Source organism: Schistocerca cancellata, chromosome 5 (genome assembly GCF_023864275.1).
Source record: "Schistocerca cancellata isolate TAMUIC-IGC-003103 chromosome 5, iqSchCanc2.1, whole genome shotgun sequence".
NCBI classification, from domain to species: domain Eukaryota; kingdom Metazoa; phylum Arthropoda; class Insecta; order Orthoptera; family Acrididae; genus Schistocerca; species Schistocerca cancellata.
This window is the reverse complement of record NC_064630.1, coordinates 502,900,865-502,921,200: the sequence shown is the minus strand read 5'-3', so window position 1 is coordinate 502,921,200 and position 20,336 is coordinate 502,900,865. Positions and strand designations below refer to the sequence as shown.

The 20,336-nt window shown below is 41.3% G+C and overlaps 1 protein-coding gene across 1 annotated transcript in view; it reads right to left on the bottom strand.

The window, feature by feature from the left end:
- LOC126188959 (importin-7) overlaps window positions 1-17,042 on the bottom strand; it is a gene marked incomplete in the record, with an annotated part of 145,515 nt that extends 128,473 nt beyond the window's left edge. Inside the window, 2 exon segments of the mRNA XM_049930718.1 lie at window positions 6,201-6,282; window positions 16,838-17,042. Coding sequence (XP_049786675.1) covers window positions 6,201-6,282; window positions 16,838-16,921 — 166 coding nt within the window.
- Window positions 17,043-20,336: the final 3,294 nt, after the last annotated feature.

Genomic DNA, 20,336 nt, shown 5'->3' with positions numbered 1-20,336 from the left:
TGACGGTCATCGAATGTCGCTAGAGACAAAAAAAAGTGTCAAATCGGCTTGGGCAAACTTCCAGCGTCGCGGGCGCATATATGGCAGTTGAGGCTGCAGTCTAAGGACACATGGAAAGTGGTCACTCGAGTGTGTATCATCAAGGGCGAACCATTCGAAGTGCCGACCTAGCAGAACAGTACTGACTGAAAGGTCCAAATGAGAGAAATTTGTCGTGGAGGCAGACAAAAATGTAGGGTCCCCAGTGTTGAGGCAAACAAGATCTGCTTGGTGGAAGACATCTATCAATAGTGAGCCACGCGGACAAGGATGTGGAGATCCCCAAAGCAGGTGGTGGGCATTGAAGTCCCCAACCAGCAAATAGGAGGGGGTGGAAGCTGACCAAGAAGATGAAGGAGATCAGCTCGTGCCATTGGTGTGGACGATGGAATGTATACAGTAAAAAGAGAGAAGGTGTATCCAGAAAGGGAGAGACGGACAGCAACAGCTTGGAAGGAAGTGTTTAAGGGGATTGGGTGATAATGGAGAGTATCATGGAGAAGAATCATAAGTCCTCCATGTGCTGGAGTGCCTTCAACAGAGGGGAGATCGAATAGGACGGACTGAAAATGGGGGAGAACAAAGCAGTCGTGGGGGCGCAGCTTTGTTTCCTGAAGACAGAAGATGACCGGTGAGTAGGATCGTAAGAGGATCAACAATTCATCCCGATTGGCTCGAATTCTGCGGATATTCCAGTGGATAATGGACATAGGATGAACAGAAAATGGAGGAATGTGACTAAGGTTGCCGTCAACTTAACGACTGCTCAGAGCTTGCGACCGACAGCATGGAATGGCATTCACCGAAGGCAGAAGATCCTGATCCATAGGTTGTTCAGGAGCAGCTCCTGCCACCAGCGATCGGCCGCCAGCAGTGCGCCTCGGCGACACAGAAGACGGCCGAGGGTGGTTACCGCCAGGTAGTGCTGTAGATGAGACACGCCTTGGCGGAGAAGGAGAAGAACTGGGTTTCTTATTAGCCTTCTTGGAAATACACTCCTGGAAATGGAAAAAAGAACACATTGACACCGGTGTGTCAGACCCACCATACTTGCTCCGGACACTGCGAGAGGGCTGTACAAGCAATGATCACACGCACGGCACAGCGGACACACCAGGAACCGCGGTGTTGGCCGTCGAATGGCGCTAGCTGCGCAGCATTTGTGCACCGCCGCCGTCAGTGTCAGCCAGTTTGCCGTGGCATACGGAGCTCCATCGCAGTCTTTAACACTGGTAGCATGCTGCGACAGCGTGGACGTGAACCGTATATGCAGTTAACGGACTTTGAGCGAGGGCGTATAGTGGGCATGCGGGAGGCCGGGTGGACGTACCGCCGAATTGCTCAACACGTGGGGCGTGAGGTCTCCACAGTACATCGATGTTGTCGCCAGTGGTCGGCGGAAGGTGCATGTGCCCGTCGACCTGGGACCGGACTGCAGCGACGCACGGATGCACGCCAAGACCGTAGGATCCTACGCAGTGCCGTAGGGGACCGCACCGCCACTTCCCAGCAAATTAGGGACACTGTTGCTCCTGGGGTATCGGCGAGGACCATTCGCAACCGTCTCCATGAAGCTGGCTTACGGTCCTGCACACCGTTAGGCCGTCTTCCGCTCACGCCCCAACATCGTGCAGCCCGCCTCCAGTGGTGTCGCGACAGGCGTGAATGGAGGGACGAATGGAGACGTGTTGTCTTCAGCGATGAGAGTCGCTTCTGCCTTGGTGCCAATAATGGTCGTATGCGTGTTTGGCGCCGTGCAGGTGAGCGCCACAATCAGGACTGCATACGACTGAGGCACACAGGGCCAACACCCGGCATCATGGTGTGGGGAGCGATCTCCTACACTGGCCGTACACCACTGGTGATCGTCGAGGGGACACTGAATAGTGCACGGTACATCCAAACCGTCATCGAACCCATCGTTCTACCATTCCTAGACCGGCAAGGGAACTTGCTGTTCCAACAGGACAATGCACGTCCACATGTATCCCGTGCCACCCAACGTGCTCTAGAAGGTGTAAGTCAACTACCCTGGCCAGCAAGATCTCCGGATCTGTCCCCCATTGAGCATGTTTGGGACTGGATGAAGCGTCGTCTCACGTGGTCTGCACGTCCAGCACGAACGCTGGTCCAACTGAGGCGCCAGGTGGAAATGGCATGGCAAGCCATTCCACAGGACTACATCCAGCATCTCTACGATTGTCTCCATGGGAGAATAGCAGCCTGAATTGCTGCAAAAGGTGGATATACACTGTACTAGTGCCGACATTGTGCATGCTCTGTTGCCTGTGTCTATGTGTCTGTGGTTCTGTCAGTGTGATCATGTGATGTATCTGACCCCAGGAATGTGTCAATAAAGTTTCCCCTTCCTGGGACAATGAATTCATGGTGTTCTTATTTCAATTTCCAGGAGTGTATGATGTTTAGATGAAGGAGGAACCGATGGTTGTGAAGTTGGGGTACGTAAAAAATCTTCACGAGTATGCTCTTTTTTCGAAGTCTTGGTGTCTGACTTTTGGGCTCGAGATTTAGCAGAACCCAATGAAGGGTGAGCCAAAGATTGAGCAGGCTAAAGTGGGGAGGTTGAACGGGCGATCTTTGCGCTGGCCGATCTGACGACCGTGGCACTAAAGGTGAGATCACAAGTCTGTGTGTCCGCCTCCTTTGTTGGCCAAGGAGAGGCAAGGACAGTGCTGTATTTTCCTGTCTGAGGCACAGTGGGCTTTCGACTGGCGAATAATTTTCGAGCAGCAAAGGTCGACACCTTTTCCTTCATTCTGATTTCCTGAATGAGCTTTTCGTCTTTAAAAATGGGGCAATCTCGAGATGAAGCAGCGTGGTCACCCATACAGTTGATGCAATGAGGGGATGGAGGTGGACAAGCACCCTCATGGGCATCCTTGCCACACGTAACACATTTGGCCGGATTGGAACAGGACTGGCTGGTGTGACTGAACCGCTGACACCGATAGCAATGCATAGGGTTTGGGATGTAAGGGCGAACAGAAATTATCTCATAGCCCGCTTTGATTTTCGATGGGAGTTGAACTTTGTCAAATGTCAAGAAGACAGCACGGGTTGGAATGATGTTCATGTCAATCCTTTTAATGACTATGAACAGCCGTTACGCCCTGGTCAGACAGGTAGTGTTGAATTTCCTTGTCAGACAATCCGTCGAGGGAGCGTGTATAAACGACCCCACGTGATGAATTTAAAGTGCAGTGCGCTTCCACCCGGACAGGGAAGGTGTGTAGCAGTGAAGTACACAGCAATTTTTGTGCCTGGAGGGCACTGACTGTTTCTAACAACAAGGTGCCATTTCGTAATCTGGAACAAGACTTTACAGGACCTGCAATTGCGTCGACACCTTTCTGAATAATGAAAGGGTTGACCATGGAGAAGTCGTGACCTTTGTCAGACCAAGAAACAACAAGGAACTGTGGCAACGATGGAAGGACTGTCTGTGGCTGAGACTCACTGAACTTACGCTTGTGAGCAGAGATAGTAGAAGATGAGGAAACCATTGCGGAAGTTTCCCCCGTGATTACCGGCGTCTCCAATGGCGCGCTCCTTCCTAGTGGGGGCCCTCTCTGAGGGCACTCCAGCCTTAGGTGATTGTTCACACCTCAGGTCACACCTCCCGAGAAACGGACGGAGGGACCAATCGGCACTTTTGGAAGGTATCAGCTCGGCCCTCCCTGGGCCTGGCCGTTACCAGGGGGTACGTATGTGTCCTACCTGTCTACCCGGGGTGGGGAATTACGCATGTAAATGCGTGGGTCGGCCTTCAGACACGCATAGGGAGGAAAAACAAAGAAAGGGAAAAACAAAGAAAGGGAAAAACAAAGAAAGGGAAAAACAAAGAAAGGGAAAAACAAAGAAAGGGAAAAACAAAGAAAGGGAAAAACAAAGAAAGGGAAAAACAAAGAAAGGGAAAAACAAAGAAAGGGAAAAACAAAGAAAGGGAAAAACAAAGAAAGGGAAAAACAAAGAAAGGGAAAAACAAAGAAAGGGAAAGGAAAGAAGAGAGGTCGCAAATGCCGCAGCGGAGAAAAGGGTAAAGAGAAGAGGTAAGGAAAAGAGAAGGACAAAGGAAGGATGGAGACTTGCAAGCAGAGAAAGCGAAGAATGTGTTACATTTCCGAGCATCCGTCTCCGGACGTAGGCACAAAACATACTCCCAGAGGGGAGAAAAGGAAGGAAACAGGCGGAGGTGGGGGTGGGGGGGGGGCGTAGATGGGGGATGGGGAAGGATGCAGAAAGGAAAGGTATGCAGCCTGGGAAGGAAGGAAGGGCCACATTAGCTCGGGGTCCCGTGCTCGCTACGCACGTATCCACAAAAAGAGGGGGGGGGGGGGGGGGCGTGACTGTGCTGGGGATGCTGTCTGTATGAGGACTGCTCCAGACCTCATTTTAGACATGCCCTCAACTTCTCCAAACTTGTCCTCTGAATTTTCCACAAAAAACTGAGGCTTTGTGGTCAGAAAGGTGTCCCCATCTGTTCGGCTGCAAACCAGAAATCAAGGAGAATACGTCGCACCAGGTAATTTAGTCTGCTGTTCCTCCCCTAGTGTGGGCAGGGAAGGGAACGAATGGGGGTCATACTTTAAAGCATTGATCTTTCCTTTCTTAGAGACTCGTGCTTGTGCACTATTCGTATTTCTTTTCATGGTGGTCCCACGAGCAGCTAGGGAGAGGTATGTCCACCCAGACAGAGCCCCGCTTGCCTGGGTAAGCCTAATACAACTGTGGGGGGGGGGGGGGGGGGTGCAGCAGGTTCCCCAGAGGTCGCCCGCTAGCAACTGTTCTACCTAAACAGCCATGCGTCTTCTCGGTGCGCAGCACACCTTGAGATTGAGGTTTTTTTTATAGAGGTTTATACCATCCTCGTGACCTAGGCAGTTAAGCCAAGATCCCCGGGCTATGTACCGTAGAACGTTCCACCGTCGCGCCTTACAGTGGTCGTTTAAGCACGCTCAGAGCTTACGGTATTGAGGAATGGTGGCACTTCCCACTCCCCGGCTCAGGGACCCTGGTGTCGCCAAGTCCGTACCCAGCAACTAAATGCTGAGCCCCGAGAAGTGGACAATAGGTAGGAGGATTTTGTTCCAATGCTGCACAGCCCTCAAATTTACCTTCACCCCCTAGTTATGCAGTAGCGATGAGAGATGTCAAGACAGTTGCACATACTAGCTCGAAACATGACTGACCCTTTCCCCGTTAAACAAAAAACTGTGCATCTGAGACATTAACTGGTCCTAACCGTCTACACAGACTTTTACGACAGTCATGAGATATTATACAAAGAATGCACATTGCAGTGAAGAGGGCCCCCACCACATTAATCAAACTTTCAATACAGGTATTGCCCCTGTGCTACGTCTGTGAGCTATGGTGCTTGGAGGTTTGTACTGCCATTCTTAATGGACACACAGAAGCCAAATGGCCCTGTGCAGACAACTGTGCACTGTCAGGATTGACACAGTCATCCCAGATGCCTCAAAAAGACTACACAGTTTTGTCGCATTCTCCTTGGGGTACCTACTAGTTATAAGTAGATTCCAGGTGGTGGTGTTGAACATAGACAACTACTACAAGGCAGGCCTTCAATATTTTATGACTTGTGATAATGTATGAATGATCAAATGGTGAAGCTGTGGTGTACACCAATTAAGCAGGCAATATTCTATTCTGCAACTTCTTCTCACCATAAAATGACAATGCTTGCCTGGTCTAAGCTTGAAATTATCCTCCGATGCTTGTTAGTATGAAAAGGGAATATCAGCTACATTATCCCATTCACAACTGGGGACGTAGCAGCTCTACTGAAGTGGACTGAGAATCCAAACTTACTTTCACCTCCATTACACAGATTGCCTACAGTCGAAACTACGTAGGACAGAAGGGTGGTGCATTTTTTTGTGGTTTATTATAAATTACTGTTTGTGAGCAAAAGCAGAGATTACACATTTTAACAAAGCAAATTACATGTCATTATTTCATGTGAAATGTAAAAACAAGTAATTAAACTGTGCTCCAAAAATATTCAAACTTGCACATTCTGCAGCAAAGACTTTTAGCTACAATTCATTCTAAATTTAAAGATATTTCAGATTTCACCATTAGAATGACAATGAAAAACAGATTCATTGCACACTTACCAGCTTGGCGCACGGGCATATCAACATCAGACAACATCACTACTTGTAGAAGCGAAGGTGCAAAACCAATTATTTTATGTATCTGAAACACAAAGAAGTAGAAAATTAAGATTTGCAACCATCATCAATATAAAAAGAAATGCCAAAGAACTCAGTTACGAAATTTTCAATTAATAATATCTTTAAGTTCACTTTCTTATATTATTTCTTCCATGTAAGAGTTAAACACAGGAAAAATTATCTTACTCTCCACTCTAGCAAGCACAATCTCTTCCCTATCTGTAATGCACAAACAATGTGGACTTTGATAAAAGGTTTCTCCAGTTTTGATATCATATGGTAACTGTTTCACTGCAGATAATATGAGAAGGGACTGAGCATTCACTTTTAAGCAACCAGATTATGAAAAATTGTGGCTAAAAAAGATAGCAGGGTAAGCTAAAAGCATCAGAAGCTAATCAAAACAAAAACATATAATGACGTTAACAACATTTACGACAGAAGTGCACTTACAAATCATCGACAATAAAACCAAACAACCACAAACATATTAAATATATACAGAGGGTCCAACATCAACTTTCGTGTTTTTTGTGCAATATGTAGGCACTAAATGAAAATGAAAAGTCCTTCAAAAATCAGAAAGTACACAAGATGCAGCAACAGATATCACATTACACGTGTTCTGCATATGGAGAAAGTTGGCAACCTTCGCTACACTATTATCTGAAGAGAGGCAAAATAAAAATGCAGTATCATTAAAAAAAATAGTATATTCTCATCAAGTACATGCCTAACAGATAGAAACATGTAAGTATCAGAGTCTTCAGTGATGTAATTGTTAAGATTGCAGAGTAATTCAAAATAATTTAATTTGCAATCATGTTTTGTACTAGTACCAAATAACCTTCAGAACACAGTTTAAATTAGATTCAGTTTTCATTCCATAGACCCAAAAAATGAGATGATTCTCAGGGGTGTAGAATATGTCAGAACATATGACATAAAACCATAAAACATTTCAATATAATACTTACTAACCTGATCATTTGTCAGGAGATAGTCGAAAATAAGCTAATAAAGTGCAGTAAACTGGGACAGCTAATATTTACAGAATTAAGACACTGTCAGAATGAAACATTGTTATCCACTATTAATAAAGTTATCATACGCAAAATACCTAATCTTGACTGTTGTGAAAAACAGTTGTAAAAATTGAAATCTAACATATTTTTACTTAAGCTGACTTAACAGTCTCTGTTAAGATATTCATCTATGGAGTAGGAGTTGCCTATCAAAAAGACTTTCAAACTCTGTTTAAACTGTGCTTTATCTGAAACCAAGTTTTTGATGGTTGCTGGCAATTTATTAAAAATGTGTGTTCCTGAATATTGGACCCCTTTTTGGACCAAAGTAAGGAATTTTATTAGGCCTTTATGTAGATTGTTCTTATTCCTAGTATTGATACTGTGTACTGAATATTGGTTGGAAATAGAGATGTATTACTTGCAACAAATTTCATTAAGAATAAATATACTGAGAAGCAGTGGTTACAATACAAAGTTCCCAGAAACCGGTTTCTACAAGACATTCTTGAATTTATGCCACAAATGATTCTTATCACACGCTTTTGCACCCTAAAAACTTTTGCTCTGTTTGATGAGTTGCCCCAGAATATGATCCCATAGGACATAATAGAATGGAAGTAAGCAAAGTACGCAAGTTTTCTTATATTTATATCTCCTACATCTGACATCATTCTCACACCAAGTACAGACTTATTTAGGCGCTTAAGCAATTCTGTGGTATGCTCTTCCCAACTGAATTTATTATCAAGTTGTTATCCCAGAAATTTAACACTGTCAACCTCTTCGATCTGCATGTCTTCATATGTTATACTCATGCAGGAAGGAAATCTCTTACAAGTTCTGAACTGCATATAGTGGGTCTTCACAAAATTTAATGACAAAGAACTGGCTGTCAGTGAAAATTTTATTAATACACACAAGAAAAAGCAATGGACCCAAAATGGAACCTTGAGGAACACCACATGTAATTAATTCCCAATCAGATGAAGACTGACTGCTTACTGCACAGGTATTTTGTTTCCTGTTAGATAAGACTCGAACCATTCGCAGCATTGCCGGTGACACCATAATACTCTAATTTACTTAGGAGTTTGCTGTGGTTCACACAGTCAAAGGCTTTTGACAGATCACAGAAAATGCCAGTAGCCTGTAGTTTATTATCTAATAAATTAAGTTTTCTCACTGTAAGTTCTCTATATCAGAACACTTCAGAAATCCAAACTGTGACTTGGACAATATATCATTTGCAGTCATTTACTTAAGGAGATTGCTTGAACACAACCTTTTCAAATGTTTTTGAGAAAGTCGGCAAAAGAGAAATTGGTCGATAGTTTGATGGTATCTCTTTACCCCCTTCTTGTAAAGAGGCTTAACTCCAGCATATTTTAGCCAGTCTGGAAATGTTCCACTGATAAGAGATTGATCGCACAAATAGCTCACAATAGAACTTCACTTGCATTATCACTCTTTGATTAACTTTGTTGATATGTTCATACCCACTGGAATACTTAAGATTTTAAGGATTTTATTATGGATGCTACTTCTTTGGGAGATGTGAGTGTCATTTCCATTTTACTGAAGTTATTTTTAAAGACTTGTCTCAGATACTCTATTGCACTGTTCACCGAACCTGGTAACCCCAAGCTGTCAGTAACAGAAATAAAGTAGTTGCTTAAGAGGTTTGCAACATTAACTGTACTTGTCACCGAAGTTTCATTTATTTTTAGAGCTATATGTTCCTCTTCCTTTTTGGCCTCCCCTGTCTCTGTCTTCACAATATCCCAGTTTTTATTTTGTTACCTGATGTAATTATCTTTTTCTCATAATAAAGCTTCTTCCATTACTGGATTACTTGCTTCAATATTTTGCAGTATTCTCTGTAATGCATTACAATTCTAACCTCAGAGCTGTTCCTAGATAGTAGATAGAGTCTCCCTTTTGTCCCACATGATATCTTTATTCCTTGTGTAACCCACAGCTTATTTTTTGACTTGGTGTGAGTTGAGTTACCTTTAGGGGAAAACAATTCTCAAAAGTGGAGGCAACTCTATTAACGAATGCTTTGTATTTTCCATTTGAGTCAGATGTATTGTAAACAACTATCCAGTCCATGTCTTTGAGCAATTTCCTGAATCTCTCAATTTTTTACTTATTACCCTCCTGTACTCAAGATTTAATAGATTCTTTTATCTTTACAAGTTTCAACATTTAACACAAGATGCTGCATGTCATGATCAGATAGCCCATTTACTATTGGTTTTGTGATATAACTTTTTCCCTAGATTTGTCTACAAAGATATTATCAATAGCAGCCTCAGAGCATTTACATATCCTAGTAGCAAAGTTCACAGTACGAACTAAATTGAATGATAGTGTTACTGACTGCAATAATTGTTCACTGACAAAGCTTTTCAATAAATCCACATTAAAATCTCCAGCAACCACTATTTCCTTGTTTTTGCTATGTGGTGGGACAGCAGAGCTTCCAGATTTTTTATGAAGAGGTTAAAATGTCCTGAAGGAGATCTGTAATACCTATTATAAAGGACTTATGAAATAATACTACTCTTGCCCAAGCTTCTAAGTGCTGCTCTGAGCAATTTATTCGGTTCGGTTGTTTGAGGGAGGAGACCAAACAGCGAGGTTATCGGTCTCATCGGATTAGGGAAGGAAGTCGACCGTGCCCTTTCAAAGGAACCATCCCGACATTTGCCAGGAGCAATTTAGGGAAATCACGGAAAACCTAAATCAGGATGGCCGGATGCAGGATTGAACAGTCGTCCTCCCGAATGCAAAATTTGTTAATATTAATATTCTTGAAATCACAACAGTTTCTGACAAATATGGCTACTCCTCCTTTTTCCATATTTCCTCTACAGAAATAAGAAGCCAACTTGAATCCTGTAACATTTAACGTATCTATACCAGTGGTCACATGATGTTCAGAGAGGTTGATTATATTAAGTGGTTTGCACAAGTCTAATTCTTCAACACAAATAAGCAACTCATTAAGCTTACCACTTACTCCTCGGATATTCTGATGCTATAGTGATAGCTGATTTTGTGCAGTAGCTAAATTACAATTGGATGAACCTAATTTTCCTGCCATTTTTGAGCATCTTTAGTTCCAACGGGAGGCTGTCTGCATGAATTGTGCGCATTAAAATTTGCTTTCTGGCTGCCTGTTTTATCAATGTGAATGTCATTTTCAGCCTATCTATGAACAACTTTTGTTTCTGCCCTTCCTATCATAAAAAAACTGCTGATCTGTCACTTGTAACCACTGGTACTTTACCACTTGTGACAGTGTCCTCCCCCAAGTTATTTGCTATTAGCCCAGACAGTCTTCCCTTCCCTTTCCCGTTGAGGTGGAGGCTATGCCTAGTATAGTCCCACATGCTGATAGAGTCAACAGAACCACAACGATATGAGACCCCATACCCGATCCAAGCAGCCATTCCACCTCTAAATTAACTCTCCCAACAGAAGAGTTTAAATGAGGCTGGTCATGGCAACACAGAACAGACAAGCCCAGCACCAGTATGTCTCGTTGCTGAAGCTATCTTTACCAGGTCACTCTCAAGTGAATAATTTCGGTTCCTATCAATGCTGTTGCTGCCCCACCCACTATTACCACGGTGTCTTCCTTTGTGAAGTCTTTACAAAGTAAACCTACATCCTTTATCACCTGACCCAATCTTGCACTACACTTGCACAGTGCATGTTAGGATGATTTCCTGAACTTATAAAGCTCCTGTCCTTAAGGGTACTGTGAACCATGGGAACTACATTAACACACTACTGCTTAGCCATCACACTCTTGAAAAATGTTCAATGCAATTGTACCTACCATTAAAAAAATACTACATTTCTCCCCAATTATGACCCTACCAAAAAAATGAAATGAAATGATCGTATGGCATTGTTGGCCAGGAGGCCCCATGCGGGGAAGTTCGGCCGCCGTATTGCAAGTCCTTTTTAGTTGACGTCACTTCGGCGACTTGCGAGTCAATAATGATGAAATGGTGATGAAGAACACACAACACCCAGTCATCACGAGGCAGAGAAAATCCCTGACCCTGCCGGGAACCGAACCCGGAACCCCGTGTGCAGGAAGCGAGAACACTACCGCAAGACCACGAGCTGCGGATTGTCCCTAACAGACAAGGTTCTTTACCTCAAATCCTGCCCTGAAATGAGATCCATCCTTCATGAAATCCTCCCCACTCCACCAAGAGTGTCTTTCCGCCGTCCACCTAACCTTCGGAACCTCTTGGTTCATCCCTATAAAATCCCCAAACCACCTTCCCTACCCTCTGGCTCCTACACAAGTAACCGGCCCTGGTGTAAAACCTGTCCCATGCACCCTCCCACCACCACCTACTCCAGTCCTGTAACCCGGAAGGTGTACACAATCAAAGGCAGAGCCACGTGTGAAAGCACCCACGTAATTTACCAACTGACCTGCCTACACTGTGAAGCCTCCTATGTGGGAAGGACCAGCAACAAACTGTCCACTCGCATGAACGGACACAGGCAGACTGTGTTTGTTGGTAATGAGCATTACCCTGTGGCTAAACATGCCTTGGTGAATGGCCAGCACATCTTGGCACAGTGTTACACGGTCCGGGTTATCTGGATACTTCCCACTGACACCAACCTATCAGAACTCCGGAGATGGGAACTTGCCCTTCAATATATCCTCTCTTCCTGTTACCCACCTGGCCTCAACCTCCGCTAATTTCAAGTTGCCGCCTCTCGTACATCACTTGTCACTAAACAACATCTTTGCCTCTGTACTTCCGCCTCGACTGACATCTTTGCCCAAACTCTTTGCCTTTACACATGTCTGCTTGTTTCTGTATAAATTGCTGTCCCTTCCCCCCCCCCCCCCCCCCCTAAGGTAAGTCTTTCCGCTCCCAGGATTGGAATGACTTCTTACCCTCTCCCTTAAAACCCACATCCTTTCGTGTTTCCCTCTCCTTCCGTCTTTCCTGATGAAGCAACCATGGGTTGCAAAAGCTTGATATTTGTGTGTTTTTTATTGTGTCTATCTACTAGCACTTTGGTAAGTCACAGCATCTTTTTTAATATATTTTTTCCACGTGGAATGTTTCTTTCTATTATATAAATATAAACAAATTTAGACACCCACCGCCATACAAAATCATGCAAAACGATATAAAAAAACAGACATCACAAAACTCCCCAAATACCACTAAACACAATATCATCTGGAATCGGACATTTCCCTTGACCTATACAGCTCCACAGCAGCTCCTGATCTCAAATTGGGATCGAACACTTCCCTTGACCCGTTATCCTTACGACATCTCCACAGACAGCTGTCGCTGGTCCGAGACACCGGAACTTTAAGTAAGCCTCATTTCTTCATGACATACTAAACACTTCATACAAAAATCCGAATAGTGAAGAAATTTTATTAGAGACAACGCACTGTCCCCCATCATAGCCGACAACCGAAGACTGTTGACTGTCAGTCATATACATACCTACCAAAGTCATAAAAAAAAGCAATTTACCAAAAGTCGCACACGAGGCCACACTTGCAAACTAAACCAACACACAACCAAAGAGCACCACCGATCACATCAAAATGACACCTACAAACACACCACTCTCACAAACTAAATTCCGCGCCGACGTGATGTCACACACCACAACAGCCTTATGTCACGGGTCAAAGCGGACGGGTGGGATCATACGCTTCGGTCGACCTGATAAGTGTTTTTTTTTTTGGGTCTATTTTTCTCAAGTCGTTTTGTGTATTTATTGTGTATTGAATGTGTTTTAATTTACGTAGGGTTGTTTGACTTTTAAATTTTTGAAGTGTTGTGGTTTTGGTTTTGTTTTTCGTAGTTGTAGGTGTTGGTTTTTTCGTATCAATAGTTATTGTTGATCTACAAGGGAAATGACCGATTCCAATTTTCGTAGCATTATATGTAGGTATTGGTGTTTTGGTATCGTCAACTGTGCTTAAGGGAAACGTCCGATTCCAATTTTCATAATTTCTGCTGTGGGCGTTGGTGTTTTGGTATAATCAGCTGCCGTTGATCTATATAGGTCAGGGGAAGTGTCCAATTCCTGTAGATTTTGTGTACATTTTCGTCATTTTGTGTATTTTGGGATTGTGGTGCATTTAATTTTTACTGCTATACTTAGCTTGTCCCCTCCCTAAAACCCCCAGTTTCCCGCAGTTGTCCCATTAGTTTGGTTGTATTCTTGGAGGGACATGTTATTGTCTTATTTATATGTATTTTCATGTTTGTTGCCATGTGTATGTAGTGACATCATATTATATTGGAGATGCTTAGAATAGTCATTTCCGCCATATTGATGACGTCATGGGTCAAAGCAGACGGGTGGAATCTGACACTTCCGTAATCCCCTCACCTACGTACATAGTTCGCAAGCCACAACATGGTGCACAACAAAGGGTATTCTATACCACTGTTAGTCATCCTCTTTACTGCTCCACTTGCAAATGGCGTGAGCAAAAAACAACTTCATATATGCTTCTGTACACGACCCGATTTGTCTTCTCCTGTTTTGTCTTAACGGTCCACAAGATACATATGCCAGTGACAGTAGGTTGGTTCTGCAGTCTGTCACAGATTCTGGTTAAAGTTTCTCAATAACGTTTCATGAAAGGAATGCTCTACCTGCTGTCAAAAAATCTAATTTTCAATGGAAACAAACTGTAATATATTGCACCTACCACATCTGTGACATAACTATTTCCATTCAGTTTCATGGTTTTGTTTAATCTATTTCACTCAAACAATATTACACAGTCAATTAAGGGCTCACTTAAGAAATTATATCTCTGCTGCCATCTCATTTTCAGTTGTCTTAATATAACTGAGAATTGCAGACTCAGATGTAATTTGTCTTCTGATGGATGTTGTACTAAGCAACAGAGAGAAGCACATGCTCAATCTTGTCGTACAGTTTTGCTATGGTGAGTTTCAAATTATGCTTCTTTGGTGTATGCTCTGTTCATTAATAACTATTTCAATGATTTCATCTTCAAGATGCACAGATATATATATATATATACAAGAGAGCAAATTAATTCCATTAGCCACTGAATGTTATTTGAGACAATGCACTTCATCTGCGAAATTGTCCATCCCATTTAACTACTGTTTATATTTTTTGTAAGGACCCTTAATTTCTTTACAAACGATCTTCAATAGGCTACAGGTAGAGATCACGTTTCCTTGAGATTCAAAAGCTACTTATCAAATTTTGTATTGTTATTTAACCAATAACTAACCAGCTTACAACATTAGCAGACATGCATCTGGCTCAAATATTTTTCTGGCGTACAAATGTTCATGAAATAGGAAAACAACTAGTTGCCATTCAATAGATATAATATAGCATTTTCTACTGAAGAGCGAACATTTGTCTGTTGTGGGACGAGTCAATGTGTCATACGTATCTACTTATCTGTGTCATATATAAATTTGATTCTTTCACATTATAGGCAGCAGTTCTGATATTCTACAATGCCTTTTCTCCAGCTACACAGAGAACAGCCTATGACATAAGTGCTAAAGCCGATGTTTCTTTTAAAACACAAATTTTTAATTCATTCTGAGGAGGTACTGTGACAAATTATATTGTTTGTGTACCATGGATCCCACAGGGTGAGATGAGGAAAGTAAAAATATTTCAAGTACATAAATTTAAGCATAATATAGTGAATTGGCTTCACACTGTTATATAACAGTGCTAATTATAATTATTACATAAATTAAAACTAAATTTGGGAGTTTCTGTGAAGATATTTTTTAATGGTGTAGGACTAACACCACCACATTATCTTCTGTTCATATGATGGCTTCCATAAGATTGAGGCTAAGCAGTACACAGGATCACCACCATAGCCTGTCAATCCCTGGGGTGGTTCCAAAGCACTCTGTGGACTATACATTGTCATGTAGGTACCTTACAATCTTTTGAAGAGTCCACAATAATTCAAATTTTCTAATGTGAGAACAATGTAGATATTGCTGGAAACTCATGTTCAACGTATTCAGTCACATTGTTATTGCTATACTGATTATGTGATTTAAATGACTCCGTGTGCAGTATAATCAAGAACTGTGAGGAAAATACAAATAAAACTGCATTTACTTTCATAGATAAAGTGTTTTAATGCCAAAGTTCCATGACAACATCCCATTCACTCTGCTTGCTCGATTTACTCACTATTGTGTGAACATATACTCTTTCCATTCACGATAGTCACATAATGAAGCATCTGTGTGGTTGGCTTCAGAACAACGAATTCAGCATAGACTTTCTTGTCCATCAATGCTGACGGAATCGAGTTTAAATCAACAAAACTACAAAAACTTTAAACAGTTTATGGGTATGTTGCTTTCATTTCACAACAAATATCTGACAAACGGGCTGAAGATGATATCAGCAAGTAACTAGCCACATGAGAGTCAATACTTTGATAAAGAATGACATTACAATGTAAAATAAATCTACTTGTATGAGGTACATCGTGCAAAGAGTAATAATAATAGTTTACTAGCTTGCAGTGGACCAGTGGATTGTTTTCAAAATTCATCAAATGGTAAAACTGTTCAAACCACCTCAAGTGAGTCACATAATACAAGATACTTTGAAAGTATTTACCTATAAAGAAATCTACATGGTATCCTTGACACACAGCAGTATCTCTCTTAGAGGACCTACCACTGGAAATGAGAAAGCAACCTCTTTAAGAAGCATGCTGCTAGAATTTTTATCTCCTTTTACCAAATAAGTAAAAGCAGCAACAGATGTAATATGATTTTAAGAAATAGCCACTCTTATTTTATTCACATTTAGTAACATACAAGTAGACATGATATTGCAATACACTACGAATTTATATGCAACATCAAATTATCGATTAAAACAACAGACTGCCTTCGAACAAATTTTCGGAATTAGTTGTATTTGGCAATCACTGAAAGTCACATATCACAAAAGGATCTTTTCCTTAACTTTGTTAAAATTACTATACAAAATAGTAGGCCTATCTGCAATCACACGACTTTAATATAATTTTCTATTACAAGACAACGAACAAGCAAAAGACTGTGGAAGTGTCCGCACGACTTTAAGAAAAATCACGCGCGACATAAAGAAATCAAGACATGCCGCCCAGACAAGCACGCGTAAAACACGTTTTTCATACCTTTACAAGTGTACCATTACTCTATAAACAACAACTACTTTGCTAACTTACTGCAACTTTAACGAATTAAATCTACAACAGGGGCAATCACAAAATACCGATAAAACAATACAACACAAAAAATCAACATAAATAGGGGAAAAAATACTAGTGGAACGACTGTACGTTAGCAACCAACACTACCAAACCAAGTTTTCTTCCTTTTGTTAATATTACGACAACGCTATAAGGTAGATTACTTGCTACTAGGAGCAACCTGTAAAACATTTTTTATTAGGAGCAGGACGGCGCAACGTTGTAGGAAAACACATGTTTTACAGTACCTGGGCAAGTTGTTCTTCAGCCTGCTGCCTCTGATTTGGATCTATAGTCGCTCTCAAAACGTCCGTCAATTTGCGAGTATCCATCGTTACAAGTAATACGAACGCAGTAAATCCAGATTTCCAAAATTAATGTTGCACTGTTAATTTCACCCGGCGCATGCACCTTTACTCTTTGGTCACGTGATGACTTGGTTTAATATGGCGACTAAGAATGTGACTACAGAGATGGTGGGGATGAATGAATCATCACGGAGATTACTAACACCTCTACTGTTTTCAAAACTTTGACAACAAGGAACCAGAATGTGCTCAAAGATATATATAGAGCTGAAGACCTCAGCTGATCGACCGAAGCCCAAAACCCTTCTTTGACTAAAAAAATACAACCATCGTAGTGATGATATTGTGTTCCAGGCGAATCATAGCTTTGTCTTTACCGACCAATTAGGCAGAGATTTACAAATAGAAGATACCAATAACATCACGTAGGTTAGCTGTTATTCGTAAGCAAATAAAAAACATGACTTCTATTTTCCTAACTCAAGAATCCGTTGTTTTTCAATATATTTTTTAAAAAAAATCATGAGGTAAATGTTTCTCAAGTAGTTTTTTTGCTGCAATGATGGCGTCAGTTTACTGGAAAGAAGGAAACAAAATTAAGAACATTTTACGACTTTTTCAAAACGAGGACGGTAGAAATACAGGCAAAATCAAACGAGGAAAGGATGAAAATTGACTATGCCTATCCCTAAGGAACCATCTCACCATACGAATTCATTTATTAAGTTATATGTAGACAGCTTAAACAATTTTTTTCAGATTTTTAGAGTAGATCGTTGTCAACATGCAACGACCCTACTTCACAAATTTTTCCACAAGTAACATCTGCACAGACACATCGTACATGCTTTGTTCAGTATAGTGTTTCTCGTCTTTGCACCCACAGTGAAATCTAAAATGGTTGATACGCATCCGTACTTTGGGAGATTATAGCAGTCGAGGTAAAGGCCTGCCCAAAGGCAACAACCTGTCGGCACACATAACATCTGCTCAGATAGATCCTTGCATGTGCATAGGAGATTTGCGCAGATAAGAGATGTGCGCAAAGTTGGAGGTTTGGGCGAAATAGCTCAAATCTGTGGGTTCAAATCACATCTTCGCAGACAAGCTGGAACGTATGGACAGATCGCAGCAAATCTGGAGCTAATATGTGTTTCAGTTTTCTCACTCAGTTGTTTCTCATCTGAGTGTGTAGAGTGAATTTTAGAATGGCAGATACACATCCGCGTTCTAGATAGCTCATTGACGAATTAATAGAAATGTATAGGAGTCATACATGTTTGTGGGAAATTAAAAGCAGGGAATACGGCGATAGGGATAAGATGGCTACTGCTTGTAATTCTTTAACAGATGAATTACAATCATTGGTTGACCCTACGGGAAACAAGAAAACAGAACGTAATAAAAAAATAGTTGCAGACTGTTTATCGCATAAAGTTAAGCAACATAACGAAATCTACTCGATCTGCTGCAAGGCGACTACTAGCATACTTTCGCTTAGTACTGTCCAATATCATACTCTAATGTGAGCTGTGACAGGGGCGTAAAAATAATAGGCTTTATTTATTCTAAGAAAAAGTGTGGTCAGAATATTGTGTTAGGATGATAGCAGTAGATCGTGACAGGGCCTTCGGGGACATATCTATTACCACCCTTATTTTACTCCTTAACGTAATATGTGGTTCATTACAAGAGTGATTTAGAGGTGAACTGTAGATTTCGCTACCTCAATACCAGAAGTAAAACTTTCCAGATATACTATGAATCCCTATGTAGAGTTCAGAAAGGAATTTTATGTTTTGGTGCGAATGTTGCAGGGAATTAAAAATCTCGACTTACAATATGATGTCTAACTTGCGGAAATTGCGGTACAGTACTTTACTTGCCTTCACGAAATCATCCTTAAGGACAGCGTAAATAGTTCACTTGTGTTGAGTATGATTTCAGTCAATGCTTGTTTTGAAACTGCAGTAGCAAATGTTAGATGTTTGCAGCTCCTATTGCCAAGAATCTTAACGTCACCTCATCCACTTATGTGGAGAAATTCCTCTCCTCACACAAGATTTTCGGCATTATACTAGGAGTTATGAGTGTCAAACGATAATTACACGTTTCTAAAACCTTTCTCAAATAATTACCCCAGTTGTCGAGTTCGCCTTGCAACTCGTGAAATTAATTTATGTTCGAATATTGGATTTCCTTAAGCAGCCACCATGGGCACCAGTTTGATTTGTCTTCATGTTTCTGGCATTTTGTTTGCTATTTATTTTTTGTAACACAAGTTGCGAACACAGATGGCCATAGAACTTCATCAGTTCGTGAAAACATTACACAAACTTTGAGGTTACTGTACGAGAGTGCTATCGCTTGGCCCTCAAATTTGTTTTCTGCACCGACAGATAGTGGACAAGCAATAGGTTCAATTATTACCACAGCACATTATTCGCCTGTCTAGACTGGATAGACTGTGTCAGTGTTTCAAGATTAAGACTACACAAGCATTATAATACAAAAACAAATTACCATACATATGCATAATAATACAGAACAAATTTACTTGAGTACAGCAAAACACTTAATGACATATAGAGTGAGAAATTTTTAAAAAGTACATTTTCACTTCATTTGATATGGCAGTGCATTGTTCAGAAAGTCCAATCTTCTCTTTCACTGTCAAAGAAATAATTTAAACTGTATGGTAGTTTTTGGCATTGGTTTCGCGACATGTTTCGTTGAAATGTCTCCAAGTCCAAGGACTGCATTTCAGTATTTAAATGGCTGAAAATTTTAATGGCCACTATTGGAAAACTGCCCTGTGTCAGAGAGAGTCGACAGCTTCGGATATCTACGTGTTCTTTATTGCATGTGTTATAATTGTGGATATCACTTTTGTTGGTGAATGTTTCATGATTTTCTTTCACGTACATGAAAGAGGAGAAGACACATTGACTGAAAATTGTCATAACTCCTAGATGAATGAAGATAGGTTTATTATAGTCCAGTTTCCTGCTTGATATTATGATCTTTATATTGTAGCTTTTCTTTTTTTTTTAGTAATAGCAGCAGCGTCAGTAGTAGAAGTAGTTTCTTGCAGCCTGTGGAATGAACTTATAGTAATGGGCCATTGCTGATTTGGCTGTGGAACAGTGAATAATATAATTTCAGCAGATACTGATCAGTTATTGTACGCTTCCGTTTCCTCAGGAGGTATATTACTCGTGACAGTTTGTCACATACAAGTGCAATGTGTTCTTGACAAAAGAGTTTACCACCCACCATGAACCCCAGAAGCTTCACAATTCCTGCACTTTTTAGGCATTCTATGAAACTGAGAATACAAACCAATTTTGACGTTTTTTCTTCATTTACTTTCATATTGTTTATAACAAATCATTCCTTTGTAGAGACAAACTAAGCATCTATTTCTTCTCGAGCCTTG